A 19,789-nucleotide genomic window follows, 5' to 3' on the forward strand; every position below is an offset into this window, starting at 1 on the left:
ATGTGATGCAAAGGTCCGACTGTGCACTGGAACAACCCTTTCAGTTTAGTATAGTGCAGCTGCAACACAAATGTGTTGCGGACACTTCTTAAATGTACATTTTACTTCTCACATGTGCTTACGATAAAAATTACAGACCTCTACATTCTTTGTAGGTGGAAAAACTTGCTTTATTTTCTCCATTGAATATGTCACCCGTGTCATAATTTCATCATATATAAATGAAAAGCTTAAAGAGGACCTGTCACCCAATTTATCGGCACTAGGAGCTGCTTACTAAAGTAAGCAGCTCTTAGTGCTCGATCAAACGCCCCAGTGTTAGAGTGATAGTGTTATCGGAAACCTCCGGTAACGCTATCAAACACTGCGGCGGGGTAGGATGTAAGTGTCAGACAGCTCGCAAAGCTGTCTGACGTATTCATGAGGGGGCGGGTTGGGGCGTGGCTAGGGGTGGTGACTGCCGCCTAGTGCGCGGCAGTCACTGCCGGCCTATGGAGCTAGCGGGCGGTCCGGGGAAGAGGTAGCGCCTCAGGCCGCCCCCTCATGAATACATTGGACAGCTTTGCAAGCTGTCCGATGATTACACTGTACCCCGCCGCAGTGTTTGATAGCGTTACCAGTGTTTGATAGCGTTTGATAGAGCACTAAGAGCTGCTTACTTTAGTAAGCAGCTCCTAGTGCCGAAAATGTAGGTGACAGGTCCTCTTTAACCTCTCTTCTTGCTGGTGTTCAATGGCTTTAAATACATTCTAGAAAAAACTATGATTTACACTACACTTTCTGCTTTTGCCTCTGATATACAGTATAAACTTTAGGCTCCTTGTTACTTGTGGATATGAAATATTAAGACTCATTACTAGAATAATAAAATTAAGTTCAAGGCCTTCATGCTCTGTTAAAAAGCGCTGTCAATGCTTTAGTTCCCAGACCTTCTGGAAATCCACAAGTAACAACATTTTAATCATAACATCTTGCAAAAAGAAATAATAAACCTTAAAAATCAACTGAGTAACAGCATTTGGTTATTTATTTGACTCTCTGTTTATTATGCTTTTTTGCACAGTTGTATAATTGTTAATTATTCCATTATAATTCAGCAAGAGATTTATTTTCTCATTTCCCAAATTCTAGGACAGGAATAAAAATAAAAGTATAATTTAATATGCCGAAAGATAAATATTTCCAGCATTGAATAAATTCATGACTGTAGCTAGGTCTAGAATAATGATGAGGGTTTATTATGGAAATAACCTTATCATTTTAACTGTTACAATATAAAATGTGTATCCACTGCTGCTACAGTAGTTGTATCTGTTCCAGGAATGCTTTTCTATAGATGCCAGGACTTCAAGTGTAACCTTCTCTACGGAAAGGAATGTCATTGCAACTCTCAAAAACAAAACGGTAAACAGATGTAGCTTTGGAATTGCATTTCCTAAAATAATAGAGGCGCTAACTCTGGCAACAGATCTTTGGGTTTTGGACAGGTTCATTGGCTCTGTTGGAAATAGATGGATATACTGCACTTTCCATTGAGAATAGAAGTTATGTATACAGTGGATTCCAACCAACCAATCATACAGTGATTTTTTTTTACTCTGGAACTATAAAGATTAACAGCAATTCGGTTGATCCTCTAATTCAGTGGTGGCGAACCAAAGCTGGCACTAAGAGCCCTCTCTGTGGGCAACCAGGCCGTCAAAACACAGCACAGAGTTCACCAAACAGGACTCAACGCATCCTCCTGCAGTCCAAGTATGTGCGGTGTTCAGCATTATTTTACGGCTCTACATCCTTGGCTGTCTTTGACTACAGGAGGAGTAAAAAGGTGTCGACAGAGCTGGATTATCATTGGAGCTCCTGCTTCAGCCCCTGAAATTCAATCTATTCCTGAAGAGAAGCTACAATGATGCACTAAATCTCTCTACTTTCTTTCTACTGTATTGGTATCCTCAGGATGCTGATACGATCAAAAACTGTGACATAGCAGGGACAAATAAGTTACTGATTTAAATTCCAGTTTGACACTTTGTGGTAGATAAATCTTTCTTTTTTGTTTGCCATCACTGATCTAATTCATTACTAACATTAATGTTTTCTTTTATAGTGATGGGCGAATTATATTTATGACCTCTCCTTGGGATAACTCATCAATGTTAAATTGGTAGGGTCTGATACTAAGCATCACCACTGATCATCTGATTCAAAGAGAAGGCCACCAAGATGAGAATAGAGCTGTCTGCTTCATGTTCCACTATCGATGCCTTGTGTCAGACCTCCACTAATTTGATATTGATGAGTTATCATAAGTATAATTAATTTCATTTGAAACCACTTTAATATACTGTAGGTACCAACACTACCACTAATACTACTTGTACTATTCATTGCTGCTACTACTAGTACTACTACAACTTCTGTTTATTTTGTACTTGTTGCATAATTAAACAAGTGTTGGGTGAGCACATTAGATTTTGTGTTGGTGGCAAATTCCATTGTCTTTAGAGCTACTTTATTGAGCGCACTTGTATTTTTTAGACAATATTTAGAATTTCAGATACCACAAATTAAATGAGTGAATTGTTTTGTGATCTGAGACACTAATAGAACATTTTACGCATACAAAAAAAGATCTTCATACAACCCTGGTTGAGATGCACATGTCCTTACTCCATTAACAGCATGGAAGCCCAAAAGGGGCACTTTTATTTTACCTGTAAATTCTAGTACTTACAACTGGATATCAAGAAATATTCTTCTATCATCTCCCACATGGATACGCCATATACAGTCTTCTCCTTCTGTATATAAATCAGGCCAGTTTGGTGACAATATAACCCCTGCAGGGGTGGACAACTCACCACCACACATTGCTGGATAAAGAAGAGAAAGAGACAACAGTAATCTAAAGAAAAGTATACCTGGATATACCTGGATACTGGATATAGGACACTGGCCCATGTGAATGATAGAAATATGAATTACAGGTATGACCTTTATAAATACATCTACAAAGCAACCAAGTTTTTCCCTTAAATGTTCAATTACTAAAACTGGTGTCTTCAAGTAGAAAACATTTTATATGCAGGGTAATAGGCTTTGAGCCGGGATGTAAAAAACAGCTGATACATTAATGTAGAGAGGATAAATGTGTAACATTGCAGAGCACAGAGCCATCAATCACTGCTTCATCTGAAGGAACCTTAAGAGTATAGGTGAGAGCTTGGCCGCAAACACAGGGCGGCACTTTAGTGTATAATCAGCACATTCTGATGATCTCTCTGTTTTACAGGTGTTCACTGAAATATCAGTCTCTAGTGATTTTGCTTACACATATAATACTGCACCCAACAGACTTCAGCTTTAAAGAGTTTGATAGAAATGTGCGGCATCTTATTATGTAGAGGTCACAGAAAAATCTGTTCTCTTAATCTGTTCAAAATCTGTTTACTTAATGCTTGGAATTTAATTTTAACAGGTTTTAGATCTTTCTGTCATCAGAAATGGGCCTAATAAACCACTACCAGTATGTTATTAAGCAGTTGAACAGCTTCTTGGTCATGTTTCTTTCATGGCCCAGAATATCAACTTTGAAGTGAGATGTAAATTAGATGTATAAAGTCAGGGAGGCGGAAAGTTAAGCACTGAAATTAAGCTCTCAACACCTCTTCCCATGCAGTTTACATCATTCACCAGACTTCAGTAGATCTGATCAATGATGTCCCTGGACACAGGACCATCATTTACAGAAAAGGAGGCATACTAAGGCAGGGAAAGCTTGACTTTAGTGTTAAATTCTCCGCCTCCTTGACTTCATAAAACCTCACTTCAAAGTTGATTTTGTGGATAATGCCACCATACCAGGCCATGAAAGAAACATCATCAAGACGACGCTCAGTTGCCTGACAACATACTGCCGATTTCTGATGACAGGTTCCCTTTAAACATGACAACTGCAACATCCGTGCCAAAAGCCCTACTCTGTCCGCAGATTGTGGCTAAGGTGGTGTTAGTTTTCCTTTGTGTTTTGTGTGTCTGAACTGTGGCTTAGTTTGCTACTTGTGCTACTGTGTTTGATTGAGCCACACCCATCTCTCAGAAGCCCAGCCCTGTCCACCAATGGTTGCTAGCATGATGTATGGTTGATCCAGTCAGTTGCTGGTGAGGTCCCAGTCCCTGTCCCATTACACCTTGCTAATTCTACTAGTCTACTAATTTCTTACCCTGTTGCTGATTGTTACTGCTTTGCTATTCTGCGTATCTGACCTCTGCCATGTTACTCAACCTCCATCTAGTGATTTAAATCTGTACTTTTGCTGCCACCTTGGTTTTAACCCGATTCTGTCTGATTGGGCTTGTCTGTCTATAACTGTTTGTCTCTCAGTGTCATGTATGTGTGTTGTGTCGTGTGTCTCCACTTTCCCTGCCTGTTTAGTCTCATTGCCTTGATGCATTACTGTGTCTTAGTGTGAACACTGGTCTATCTCAGATTTCCCGGTTGGCCCCCAAAATAGTAATACAGACAAGTCTAACAACTTACAAATTACTACAAGCAACTTCACAACAAATTGTTATGAGAAAAGATGATCCAGAACTGTTATTTCATGGGAAATATAATTATTTACTAAAACAGATGTCTTAGGAGGGGTGAGAGATCTTCTTAAAGGTGCATTCTGCATATAATAAAGTGCGTATATCTCAATATGGATGATGATTTAGAGTCTTGTTCTCTCTCATTAATAAACAGGGGTATTCTGAAGAGGTATATTATGGCACTTCTTTATATATAAGTCCTATATAATTCTGTCCTTAATAACTATATTGATGAAGAAGATGATATTGCTTGGAATATCTTACCTCTGCAGAGAGGCTCTGTGTCATTCCAATAAGGGTCCTTCATATTAATACACTCTATGATAGCCGGTCCTTGCTCCAGGGAGTGACCAGGGTCACAAGAAAACTCCACCACGGTCCCCATACTGTATGTAGGGTCTGTTGTCGTAAAGTTTCCATTCTGAATATATGGTTCATAGCAATGTCCTCTTTCAAAGGCTTAGCGAATGGACAAAACACAAACAGTTTTACAATTATTGAGGTGCAAGGTTAGTGACATATCCTCAATCAATTAGTGTTGTAACATTCACTAGTGAGTAGAAAAGTTACATTCTTGTTATTGCTTAGCTAAAATGAATCTGTCATCTCATAAAAAGTAATAAAAAATTATTTTCAGCTGGTTTTACACATCCTTTAAATGGCCATAACATCACAGCCTGATCTTTCCATCTCTCAGCAAGATGTCTTTAATCTCTTCTTAAGAAGGTCCAGGCAGTGGCAATAACTTGCTCAGATTGTTCTTAATAACAAGGATGTTCATCAGCTTTTTAATACTTCACATGAACAGCAGGATTTTCCAAGATTAACGGGGATTGTTCTTCAAGTGGAAAAAATACATTGCCATTTATTAATATTCTATGTAAAAATTGGCCTGTGACAGCATGTGTTAATGCTTCCATTATTCTTGTGATTATTCATTACCTTATAATGGAATGCGGTGCACCCTGCAATATTAGATCTAAAATAATAGTAAAGGGTTATGATTAATGCATGTCATCTGCTTGGCACTGCAATAGTAATACATGTCCTTATCAATGACTACTGCGCAGGGGATGTAATTTTATAGAATGTCATGAGCCCTAGGCTATATAAAGGCTCTGGCCTTTGCACTAGTGTAAATGTATTAATATGATCTGTTAATTATTGTCTACAAATAATGATAGAGCCAAGATTAATTATTACTAAGAACCTAAATTATTACTAGGATAAAATAAAAGAACCATGATATGGCACCAAAACCAAGTTTACTGCACAGATACCATAAAGGGAACCTACCACCACGAATCTACCTATAAAGGTAGATCGGGTGGTAGGTGGATGTAAGGGACGTGAGGATAGCCCTTTTTAGAGCTAATCCTCACATCCCCGCTAACTTTTGGTACACTTTATTGAGCTAATATGTAAATTTCGTTATGCGGCTACTGGGGCGTGGAGTAGCCGAGCACGAGGCTACACAGCGCGGCTACTCCACGCCCCAGTAGCCACATTACTCCTCCTACCCTGTAGCTGCACGCCCTCGTCCGTGATGATGGGGTTCTGCGCATGCGCAGAACGCAGGCCGGCGGCTGAGCAGCCCCAGCTCCGAGGCCGGAGCTACTGTGCATGCGCAGAAGCCGGCTTGTCGGACGAGGGCGTGCAGCTACGAGGAGCTGCGCGCTGCACGCAACAGGGTAGGAGGACTAATGTGGCTACTGGGGCGTGGAGTAGCCGCGCTGTGTAGCCTCGTGCTCGGCTACTCCACGCCCCAGTAGCCGCATAACGAAATTTACATATTAGCTCAATAAAGTGTACCAAAAGTTAGTACAGGTAGGTTCTCTTAACAGGACCAAGCTTACTGAAAAGATACAGAACCAAGCTTTCTACATTTATACAATATCTGAGCCAAGCTTACCACTGCACTGATACCATACCAGAAACAAGCTTAATGGATATATACAACACCAGACCCAGGCTATCTACATATATGCAATCTCTAAACCAAGCTTACCACTACACAGATAACATACCAGAAACAAGCTTACTGGATAGATACAACACCAGACCCAGGCTATCTACATATATGCAATATGGAACCAAGTTTATTACTGATATTGAGTTACTGAGATTATTCAGATATAATACCATAACCTATATTAATACATAGATTTGATGCCAGAACCAAGCTTGGCTAAGTAGATAGAGTACCAGAACCAAGCTTACTAAATAGATACAATACAAGAACCAAGCTATTTAGATTCACCTGGTGGTGAACCCATTATGAAAAAAAAATCCAAATGTCTGATTAGTAATATTTCTGGCAATTTGTCACACATAAATATTTGAATAAAGAGTGATCAAATGGTATTACAGTCCCTAAAGTTATTGACGTCAAAAACTTTTTTGTAAAGAAGATTTACATTTTTTAAAGTATTAAAACATAATAAAATCGATGTAAATTTGGTATCTCTGTAATCATTCTGACCGAAAGATCAATAAATGTAATTTTGAGTGCACTTTGAAAGCTGTGATAACAAAACCCACAACAAATTGTGGCAAATGCGATTTTTAAATCAAGGCTGTGTGGCACCTCACATGGAATTCAGAGACTTTTGCCCACACTTATCAAAATTTTGGAGAACTATGGGCCTCTTGCCTTATTTGCATGTATGCAAATGTCGGTGAACTTTTCCCTTGTTTTGTTGTGTGTCTTTCAATAAAGCTAGAGGCCTGTGAATTTCCAACCTTTGTCTGTAAGGCACCCTAAAATAACTGATGTTAGTCATTAAAGGAAACCTAACACCACGATATAAAGGTAGATTGGGTGGTAGGTGGATGTAAGGGACATGAGGATAGCTCTTTTTAGAGCTAATCCTCATGTCCCCGCTAACTTTTGGGAAACTTTATTGAACTAATATGTAAATTTAGTTATGCGGCTACTCCGGTAGTACTCCTCGTAGCTGCGCGCCCCCTTCCGTCATGATGCGCAGAATGTAGGGCCGCGGCTGAGCAGCCCCAGCTCTGTCGCCGGAGCTAATGTGCATGCACAGTAGCTGGCTAGTCGGACGAGGGTGCGCAGATACGAGGAGCTGCGCGCCACACACAACAGGGTAGGAGGAGAAACGTGGCTACTGGGGCGTGGAGTAGCCGTGCCGTGTAGCCTCGTGCCCGGCTACTCCACGCCCCAGTAGCCGGATAACTAAATTTACATATTAGTTCAATAAAGTTTCCCAAAAGTTAGCGGGGACGTGAGGATTAGCTCTAAAAAGAGCTATCCTCACGTCCCTTACATCCACCTACCACCTAATCTACCTTTATAGGTAGAATTGTGGTGGTAGGTTCCCTTTAAAGAGCCATAGGGGCACATTTACTCACCTATCCGACCCAAAGTGCATTGTCCGCCGATAATACACTTTGCCGCGATTCACTAAGATCGTGCGCCTGCATGTATCGGTTACACACTCAAGTCCGCTGTAGTTCACCTTCTTCTTCCTGGTGTATGTAAGTGCAGTATCTTGCGACAAAAATTGAAAGTTAAATCCCACGCTCAGTCCGAATAAGTCGGATCGTCCGACAGCACGCCCCCCGATTTTTGTTGCATGAAAGCCAGCGCAGCTGCGCCACAATCCGTAGCTTGTGTAGCTGATGTCTGCTGGAGGATGCAACATGTCAGCAGATGCAGCACACACACTAACCATGCTTTACTATACATTACACACAGACATGAGCAGGGGGAGGAAAGGGGAGGGGGATCAGGGGTGACATCACTGCCTCTGACCATGTGACCAGCCTCATTTACATGATAAAAAATAGATGATTTTACAATGATTAATGTATGAAATAACTAGATAAAGGTTGGGGTGGAATCCTTGTGAGCTGCTACAACAGGTAGTAGTGACAGGGCAAGTGGCAGAGAACTGATCATAGTATCATAGTATATAAGGCTGGAAGGAGACTCAAGTCCATCAAGTCCAACCTTCAAGAATTAAATAAATGTTTTATCCCCATAACCCGTGATATTTTTTCTCTCCAGAAAGTCATCCAGGCCTCTCTTGAACATGTACATAGAGTCGGCCATAACAACCTCCAGCGGCAGAGAGTTCCATAGTCTCACTGCTCTTACAGTAAAGAACCTTTGTCTATGGTGATGGTAGAATCGCCTCTCCTCTAGGCGTAGAGGATGCCCCCTTGTCCTGGTCACAGGCCTAGGTATAAAAAGATCTTTGGAGAGATCCTTGTACTGTCCGTTCAGGTATTTGTACATTGTAATGAGGTCTCCCCTCAGTCGTCTTTTTTCTAAACTGAATAATCCCAAATTTTGTAATCTGTCATTGTATTCTAGTCCCCCCATTCCCCTAATAATCCTGGTTGCTCTCCTCTGCACCCGTTCCAGCTCTACTATATCCTTTTTATACACTGGTGCCCAAAACTGTACACAATATTCCATGTGTGGTTTGACCAGGGATTTGTATAAGGGCAGAACTATGTCTTTATCATGAGAATCTATTCCTCTCTTGATACATCCCATTATTTTATTTGCTTTAGCAGCAGCCGCCTGGCTCTGGTCACTAAAATTAAGTTTACCATCCACCAATACGCCCAAGTCCTTTTCAGCTTCAGTTTTACTAAGTAATTGACCGTTTAGAACATAATTATACTTTTTGTTTCCATGGCCCAAGTGCATAACTTTACATTTATCTACATTAAACCTCATCAACCATTTCTCTGCCCATCCCTCAAGCTTCCACAAATCCCTCTGTAATGCTAAACTATCGAACTCAGTATTTATTACTTTACACAGCTTAGTATCATCTGCAAATATTGAAACTTGACTGTGTAAACCCACTACAATGTCATTAATAAAAATATTAAAAAGAAGTGGCCCCAATACTGACCCCTGTGGCACTCCACTGGTAACATCAACCCAATCTGAGAATGTGCCATTAATGACTACCCTCTGTTTTCTATCACTAAGCCAATTACTTACCCAGATACACAGATTTTCTCCTATTCCCAGCAGTCTCATTTTATATACCAACCTTTTATGTGGCACGGTGTCAAATGCCTTTGAAAAGTCCAGATATACAACATCTACAGCGTCCCCAGATCCAGTCTTGAACTTACCTCCTCGTAGAAACCAATCAGATTAGTCTGACAGGACCGATCTCTCATAAACCCATGCTGACGCTGGGTTATAAGGTTGTGCACAGTGAGATACTCCAGGATAGCATCTCTAATAAACCCCTCAAATATTTTCCCCACCACAGCAGTTAGACTTACGGGTCTGTAGTTTCCAGGATTGCTATTTGATCCTTTTTTGTATATTGGTACCACATTTGCTATGCGCCATTCCTGTGGAACATAACCAGTCCTCAGTGAATCTTCAAATATTAAAAATAACGGTCTGTCTATCACCGTACATAATTCATGCAGAACCCGGGGGTGTATGCCATCTGGCCCAGGTGATTTATCTATCTTAGTGGTTGCGAGGCGGCGCCGTACCTCTTCCTGGGTTAAACTGTTGACATTATAAAAAGAATTTACATTATTCCTCATTGTGTCTTCCACCAGGGGATTTTCCTGGGTAAAGACAGTTGAGAAGGCGACATTCAGTAGATTGGCCCTTTCCTCATCTCCTTCCACCATGACCCCCATGTTATTTCTAAGGGGACCCACACTCTCTGTTTTTAATTTCTTATCATTTATATACTTGAAAAATAATTTGGGATTATTTTTGCTCTCCCTGGCAATATTTCTCTCAGTCTCTATTTTTGCGGCCTTTATCTGCTTTTTAAAGGATTTATTTTTCTCTCTATCCCGTAATGCCTCATCGCTACCTTCATGTTTTAGCACCTTAAACGCTTTATCTTTCTCGCTTATTGCTTTCCTTACAAGACTAGTTAGCCACATAGGCTTTTTCTTGTTCCTTTTATGCTTTTTCCCATAAGGTACTTTTTCAGAATATATGAGAAAAAGTCCCATTTTTGGGGGGGCTTTTGTCTTTGAGAGCATTATCCCAGTCTATACCTTTAAGGTCTTCCCTTAGTTGATGAAAATTTGCCCTCCTGAAGTTTAGAGTGTTGGTTGCCCCTTCACTAACGCTCTTAGTAAAGCGTAGTACAAAATCAATGATGATATAATCACTATTACCCAGGTTCCCCCCAACCTGTAGTTTTCATACCCTATCAGGTCTGTTGGTAAGGATAAGGTCCAGCAGTGCCCCCCCTCTTGTTGGCTCCAGGACTAGTTGCGACAGGTAATTGTCTTTTGTTGTTGACAAGAACCTGCTACCTTTGAAGGACCTGCAGGTTTCTGCCCCCCAGTCAATATCTGGGTAATTGAAGTCCCCCATGATAAGTACTTCACCATGCTTTGAAGCCGCATCCATTTCACTTATCAGCATTTCCTCTGCTGCCTCCATTATATTTGGAGCCTTATAACAAACCCCTAGTAATATTTTATTATTCTTTTTCCCTCCTCTTATCTCCACCCATAGGGACTCCACATTTGCGTTACTGATGTCATCTCGCAAGACGGGCTTGAGGCAAGAATTCACATATAAACAAACCCCTCCCCCTTTTTTATTTATACGATCCTATCTAAAAAGACTATAACCATCTATAGTAACAGCCCAGACATAGCTACTGTCCAGCCATGTCTCGCTGATACCCACTATATCATATTTCCGTTCCAACATCAAGAGTTCCAGTTCCTCCATTTTGTTTGTGAGGCTTCTGGCATTTGTGTACATACACTTTATATGGTTTTTCCTGTCCGTATTCCTTTTGTCCTTATTCCCCAATCTCATTCCAGCCCCCCTTCCTCCCCCATGGACTATGACTCTTCCCAGCTCTCTATGTACACCGTCTATTTGCCCTGCACAAGTGTAGTTGCCCTCCCCCCAGGTCTCTAGTTTAAACACTCCTCCAACCTTCTAGCCTTTTTTTCCCCTAAAACAGCGCCCCCCTCCCCATTGAGGTGCAGCCCATCCCTACTGTAGAGCCTGTAGCCGACAGAAAAGTCAGCCCAGTTCTCCATGAACCCAAACCCCTCCTTCCTACACCAACTTTTGAGCCACTTATTTACCTCCTTGATCTCCCGCTTCCTTTCTGGTGTGGCACGTGGTACAGGTGACAGGTGTCCTTTAAGGGTGTATTCACATGTGGCGTTGACGCATGCATTTCCATGCAATGTAATTAGGCGAATCGCCTCTTATCAGCTGTTGTGATGCATTTGAAAATGCATGTGTTAACGCACCCTTAAAGTAATTATTCCTATTGAAAAATACACTTGCATTGACAGTTTTTATGGCAATACTTTTGCCTCCTCATTTTTCCTAATAGCCTTTAAACGGCTGTGCGACTAAAATAAGTAAATGACTAGAAATCATAAATTCCCCAAAGACCTACTGAATTGCTGCCGTCTAAATGAAAGATTATAAATTGAGATTTCTATTTATATGTTAGTCGAGAAATTGGCATAGTTTATAGTTGATGGAGAGGCTCCTGTCTACCATTAAGATCCCTTTTCCATGAAACTTAACATTTAATCTCTTCAATATAATGGAGTCTTGCAATCCAAGGCAGTAAATCTGATGTTGTTGGAGGAGAAAATCGATTACTTTGAAGTGTATATGTGGTCCATCAATATAATAATGGCTGCTACTTCTTTATCAAACTCATCTAAATACTACAGCCATTTTCTATTATGTGACAATAACCACTGCTGGTAAATGTAGATATTTGAAACATCTTTTACTGCTTTAGATTATGCATTTTATACTTTTCATTTAATTATTGTACCTTAGATTTAATTGTTACCTACAGAACAGAACCTTAAAGGGTGCAGCTGTGGTACCTGATCACCTGCTTGAGTGGCTAGCAGGTTTACTACACAGTGAATGAAGCCATAAGCAGTCCATTGACTTACCAAAACCAAGTTACAGTAAGTATACATTGTCGCTACATAGTGCACACAGTTTCAACTCTGTGCACGTATTGCAAAGGTGCCACATGGGGAATCCCTACTTTTCTTATACTGATGGGTCTTTGATACCGTCGGCCTGGATAACCCCCTTATAAAGGGTTATTTTGTTTTAGCAAATGGATGTAATTTTTTTCACTCTTTTGTTATATTTTTTTGCAATTCTTTCTTACTTTTCGTTCTTCCCAAGAATATTTGTTGTTGTGAAAATCCTTATTCTTTACTGCCCAGGAATAACCTGGAATGTCCTGGTCATGGGAAGATCAGTCATACAACTGGTTAGACTTGCAGCACAGCTATTAATGACATGTTTACATGACCCGGTGGACATGTAACATTCTAACATATAACACTGGAATATACTCAGTATATGAACTGTTATACAGTGACTACACTTGCAGATCATGTCTACATAACCCTCTGGAAAAGGGGAGGTGTATGCCAGTTATCTCAAACCCTGAAATAATTGGAATGCCTACGAACCACCAGGCATGCCAATTATTATCTCCTTTATGCCACCTTCACACTAAGGGGGCATAGAGGGGCATGGAGGGTGTGTGGCCGATGGCAGAGTGGAACAACGTATCAGTGCCATCATATGTTAAATGTCCCCCTATGGTATTAATGCAATAACAGAGAAATCTGAATAGGACACAATAGGCACAACTCTGTACCCACCCCAACTACTTCTGATACATAGGAGTGGAGTACAAAGAGGACTCTGTACAAAGATGAGTACAAGGACCTCATAAAGATCATAGTTCTCACTGTGTTTATGCTTCCAACATTGGCATAAATATATTTCTAAGTACATGCAGTATTATACACATTGCTTATAGCAAAACTGTATAAAAGACCCACAAGTTTAAGATGTCACTGTACACATGCCGCAATAAAAGTGAGTGGGGAAGTTTGCCTAACTAATGTGCACCAGATTATTGAATAATGGTGCACGGTCTTCAATAATCTGGTGCACCCCGCACACACCAATCATACTCAAACTGAGTGCACCAGGTTTTTTTGGCGTGCTCCAAATGTAAGTCATGGCACCAGAACGCCCTTTTGACTGCAGAATTTTGTGGAGTGGTGGACACAATGCAGCCGCAAAACAAAACTGGCACAGACATTTCATACATGTGCAGCAGTCTGCATGTTCTATTTAGTGCAGACAGACAGAAAACTGGTGCAGCCAGTTTAATAAATGGGGCCCATACTTTCCTGTTTGTAGTATATTAGAGTGCTTGGATTCGCTTGAAGAATTATCTGGCGGAGATCCCTATCCCAAGCCCCTACAATTAAAGGATTGTTTCCAAAATGCTTCTCTACAGTATAACTGATCAGATGCAGATGGGGAACTTAGCTCATTTACTCTCGGCTATACTAATAGGCGTTTATCAAGTGCTGGTAACTCCTATGAGGTCCATGTGTTCTCCTGCACAATTTTTGTCTGCACTCCATGTGAGCCAACTTGCTTTCTTGCCTAAAGAAGGGCTTATGGAGATGAAAACTATTTTTTAGTATTAATAAATACATAATAAATTGTCTGGTTTGGTAAGATAAGCAATTCATTCACGTCAGGTCTCTGCTGCACCGCACTTCTTGGGCAGCGCAACATATGATGATTGGCTGAGCAGCCTTGTCTACGTTTCCTAGTAAGGAGATGAGCCAAGACTAAACCAGGACTGTGAATGATAAACAGCAAAGTGTTAATGGGGGGGGGGGGGGGGTGTTCCTCCAATACATGTCCCTCCCCCAAACAACAAACACCAACAAAAAAGAGATACTGGATACCAGAATGCTGGTATAAAATGACGATGTCAACAGCTATACTGGGATAAAATGATACCCTAGTTCCAACCATCCTAGTTATATAAATAGAAACTTAGTCATAATGGAAACGTAACATGTGAATATGCAAGTAAAGATTCCATACACAGAACACAGAGCAGAAAAGCAATACAGTGCAGAGTAAAGAATACAGATCGGGGGAAAGGAGGGGGTGATGTGTTTTACAATGCTTCTCCAAGAGAGGTGGGATAGGGCCTCAGATTAGCGGCATGGGAATGTTTAGAGAGCAGGGAGCTGTAAGTACCATTTCATTTTGTTACTGGCCCCCCCGTAGAACCATTACATTATACAGTATATTGTAAAATGTGTTTACTAGATAATCCCTTTAGACACTCTAAAAGCATATAAAAGGTTAATCGAAACTATAGAAGACAGTCGTGATTCAAGCCTCGGTTTCGTCACCCTAATATTGCTTCCCTGAGTGTCCTTCTCACTATAAGAAATAGCATGACCCGAACATGACTGAATTATGCATTTCACATCCTGATTGCTGTACTCAATAAACTGGACGCTGCCTGAACAGCACATCAATTTTGCTATTTAGGTCAAGCTTAGAAAACCGGAACAAAATGATTTCATTCAAGCTCTTGAAATCATAAAGATTGGAGTCATGAGGAATTCATTTGAATTCGCTCTCTTGTACTCAGCAGGTTAAGTAACTACATAACATCTGAAAGATTGTTTCAGAACTTGACAGGTCCTATGAGAAAAGTATGTGAACAAAAGATTACACTTCCTGACATAATTCACACTATGGGATGAGAAATAGATTGCTGGATATGTTTTATATTCATATTTATATGTGTGTAAATAAAAGAAATCAACAACTGAAGTAACTTAACATAACACATGCAGAATTACATTAATGGGTGGAACATGCTCTGGCAACCAAGGGTAGCTAAATCCCAAGAAGCCAAAGACTAAAGAGTTCAAAGTTACATCAATATTACTGGTTAACATGCGCTGTGATTGACTACTATGGGTGGCCAGGGATTGGTGGGTGTCTTGTTGATTTAACTTGGTTTTTTTGCAGAGGTTCAAAGTGAAGCCAACAGGAACACAACCTCTGGAACTTCTTTTTGGTGACTGGCAGGGATCACCACAACGAACATCTAATAATTGGTCATTAACCATCCTCTGAAAACAGTAAATGTATATTAATGGGAAATGACTAGGTTATATCAATTATGTTCAGTCTGTGGAGGTCCAAATGCTAGAACTGGAAAAGCTCTGAGATGTTTCAGCTCATTTTGGTTGTACTTGATCTTCTTCAGAGTCCACATGGTTGAAAAATTATTTCAATGTTTGGCCATACAGCAACTGGAAAAACCAAAGTGGAGCTAACAGGAGCCACAGGGAAACCATTTTTTGGTGCCACTGCCAATTCCTTCTAGCAATTGGTAGGGGTCACAACAGCTGAACCATTATGCTATTATTTATACTAGGGAGTCATTTGAGGCAATATCATAGCTCATGGTTGCCATTAACATGTAAAGCCCTAATGCCTACATGCTTGCTATGGATTGGAGAACATTTTATGGTTATCAATTGATTATTAAGTAATCTCTTTTTCTTTGGCAAAATTTAAATATTCCACAAAAAAAAAATCAGCATGTTGATGAAGCAAACAACATCTCTTACATAAAGTTTCATTTACCTTCAAAGCGAATATTGAACCCAGGGGCTGTTTTGGTCTCATCTGTAGAGAATTCAATCCTAATGCAAGACCCTTCACTAATCAGACCTTCAAACGGCACCGTTTCTGTTTTCGCGGAATCAAAGAGAATCTTCCCGCTGCTGTACACTGCCAATCTAAAGGATTTAAAAGGAAAACATTAGCCTTTTGGGCCTTTTAGTACATATTTGAGCCAATCGTTTAAAGTTGGCTTTACTTTTTACTATTCTAAATATTCCCAAACATGTCTCAGTGCATAATATGGATAATAAAAAATGATCACTGCATTGAGCTATAATATAGCGGCTAATTTCATCTACATGATACAGTGCTGTGCCAATTTCTTGGGACAAAGCAAATAAATACGTTTTTGAGTATTTAATAATAAAATGTTATATTGCATTGTTACATAATAATTTTTTGGCATTGATTCTACAAAGTTTTTGCATAAATTCTTCATCATGGAAACACACTTGTATGGCACAGTTTATCATGCGTTCTTTGGTAGACAGTCCATTTTGCCAAGACGTCTCTTCACAATGCTCCACAAATTTTCTATAGGATTTTAGTCTGGTGAATTACCAGGCCAGTCTAGTCCATCAGTTTTACTTTATTTTTTTCCAGGAATATAAATCTTGTTGGAATGTCCCTTTAAATTTACGCATGAATGGCACAATAAAATATCAAAGTATTTGTATATATATACATCATTCCATTAATAGGAAATAAGGTCCCCAAAACATCTGTTTTTGAGGGTGTTTTAGAGTTAAATATGTTGAATATGATCAGCTCACAGTAGTTCATATTTGCTTCTTCTAACACTTGCTCTGTACCCTTGACCAAAAAGATGGGTTTCATCACTGAAAATCACCTTTTTCCGCTGGCTAGATTTATATTTTTGCTTATGCACGTCGTTTTGCCTTCATTGAAGGTGTCAGAAATTGTTTCTTTACTGGATATGTTGCCCTATGACCAACTTCAAGAAGCCTGTGTCGTAGAGTCAAATATTGCTATATAACTGCAGTGAGCAAGTCTATTTGGAAGTTTTACTTGTTAATCTAATTATTCTTTAAATGGTAGATTTTCCTATAGCAACAATGAAAGTGATTTCTCTTGCAGTCAGGCTTGTATGTTCATTATAGTGGTATTCCCACGAAGACAAGTTACTTAAATGTACTCAGGATAACAAATTAACATATTCTCTAATTCACTGTTATTAACAAAAATAAAGTGTTTCACAGATATAAGTCCAACCTGTCTCTATCAGTCCTGCTTTACACAATTTCAGCTGCCCTCTTGGATTTTGCAGTGTTTGCTGAGTTTCTGCCCTGTCTGCTTTGTGCCTATTGCCATGCCCCCTGCATGGAGCTCAGAGACACTGACTGATTCACTTCCTGCAAGGAGATTGTGAGGAGAAAGAGAGGCTACAAACTTCAAGGAGATGAATGGTCCAGGGAAGGGGGAGGCAGGAACATATATGTGAGATGTAGCAGAGCTGATAGTGTGTAATAAGCATCTCATGGATCTCATGTATCTCTCATCTGTCTCATCTCTCTTTCTATGTGTCAGTGTGTTAGTACAATGTCAGAAGCCAGATAAAAGTGTATATACACCTGTACCCTGATAATGTAACCACACTGTAACCCCACAAACCTAGATGGATTATAATGTGTTTCCTTAGAAAGTCCCCACACACACCCTGCGATTTTGCATAGAGCAGCCTAGGGAGTAATAGGAGTTAAAACAGCAATAAAACTGAGTAACATTGCAAAGTAAGGGGTTATAATGATCTTTATTGTGTTAACATCACTAGGGGATTGAAATGTGAGAATTTTCTTTTGTGGGAAAACCCCTTTAAGAGTAATAATTCTAGACCTCTTCCATGGAGTAACATCCATTTTTACAGGCACAAATCACACTGAGAGAGAAAGTACACTAAACCACTCCTCACAGAAACAAGCTCTCAACTGAAGCTGGGGGTGCAGCTAGCTGTTATTTTCTGACTAAAACCAGTCAAACCACATTTTGTTACTGAAGGTTGTACACACACCTATTCAAAGCAGTTAAAACTGGTTTGAATCACTGACTGGTAACATACTTACAATTTTACTTAACAAATGCTTTGTCCCAATTAATTTGCAGAGCACTGTACATTCACTGCAATGAAAGGCTTATATAAAGATAACAATCACTTGGGAGCATCAAAGCAATGGCATATACAACATTAAAAAGAATAAGAGAGGGACTTAAAGAAAATGGTAAAGTAATAAAGATTCTAAGAAAAGCAATAAAGAATTACAATCTCATGGTAGGGTTGCTATGCCATCAGGTGACAGACATAAGAGCCAGACAAACAAGATGAAGAAGGAAGGCAAAGCATGGAAATGTACAATAAGATCACCTGTTGGGTTTGCTTCTAACTTTCAATTACCACAATCTTTCTTTGGTCTTGACACACAACATATGAGCTTCTCAGGAAGTAATCTGAGCCTCAAAGTTTTTATTCAGTAAACTTGGTAAAATATATTTTATAATATTTTAATTATTTTATATTACAACTTTTATTTGGCTGTCTTTGCATTTTATTTGGTGAGATCATCTTGCCTTCGTGGGATTCTGATGTGCATCTTGGTTTCACCACTATCTTTGGAACACATAACATCAACATTGTTTGTTGCTAATTATGCATTTATTTTTTGCAATATTTACATTTTAATTTTTTTTCAGTATTTAAACTACAATATTACTGATTATTATAAAATAGTTTTGCTGTATAAACCAAGTAAAAATAAAGGGAATCTAAAATGTGAAATGTAGAATGTACTGTTATTCATTGCCTACATTTACAGCCCATAGTATTTCCCTCAGACCCGCTGTTGTATAGTGATGCTCAGTAATGACTATTGATTTTTAACAAACTGCGCTATGTAAACAGACTAACTTAATTAGATGCCTACAATGGCAGAACCAGAGAACAAAGCTGCATACTGGAGCAAGATTAAAGTGAAGTGCAAATCTTTTTAGTAGAATATATAACGATTTTGTTCTTGGTATACAATATGCCACAGCTGTTTAGAACTTTAAACTTATTATTATTATTTTAATTAGGAAATTCAATTTAAAATATTACATAGAAACCACATAAATGACATCTGAGATAAAGTATAATATTGATTATGTAAAATAAGAAATTCCCAAGAGATTATGTATTTAATTAGTAAATACATCAGATTATACTGGATAATTAGAGTGTAAGGTTTGGAAATTTGGACTCAAGAGCAGCCTCCTTATTCAGAATGGTCTGATGGTTAGCTATGGTTACCTTGTTTTCCATAAAATACATTTGGAGGAGAAACCTACACATTGGGGCACATTTACTAAGGGTCCTGCGGCCCCTATTCCGTCGGGTACCCGAATATTTCCAATTTGCGCTGAATTGCCCCGGGGACTGGCGCACGCAATCGGATTGTGGCGCATCGTCGCCGCAACAGAAATAGGGGGGCGTGGCGGACAACCCAGTGTATACGGACAAACCGTGGAATTTAAAAAAGAATTGTGTTGCAAGATCAAGCACTTACATGCACCGGGACGAAGAAGGTGAACTCCAGCGGACCTCAGCGCGGCAGCGACACCTGCTGGATATCGAGCGCACGATATTAGTGAATCCTGGCAAACCCGAATCCTCATTGGACA

The 19,789-nt window shown here is 39.7% G+C and overlaps 1 protein-coding gene across 3 annotated transcripts in view; it reads right to left on the reverse strand.

Annotated features, from left to right (window-relative positions):
• The window catches only part of SEZ6L (seizure related 6 homolog like), a 275,273-nt gene that overhangs the window by 40,177 nt on the left and 215,307 nt on the right, over positions 1–19,789 (reverse strand). For all 3 annotated transcript variants that reach the window (XM_072147007.1, XM_072146997.1, XM_072146989.1), the window contains 3 exons: positions 16,079–16,233; positions 4,858–5,052; positions 2,735–2,873 (listed from right to left, as the gene is read on the reverse strand). In XM_072147007.1, coding sequence (XP_072003108.1) covers positions 2,735–2,873; positions 4,858–5,052; positions 16,079–16,233 — 489 coding nt within the window. The remainder of the gene's footprint in view (positions 1–2,734; positions 2,874–4,857; positions 5,053–16,078; positions 16,234–19,789) is intronic.

The sequence above is a fragment of the Engystomops pustulosus genome, chromosome 1, assembly GCF_040894005.1.
Source record: "Engystomops pustulosus chromosome 1, aEngPut4.maternal, whole genome shotgun sequence".
NCBI lineage: Eukaryota > Metazoa > Chordata > Amphibia > Anura > Leptodactylidae > Engystomops > Engystomops pustulosus.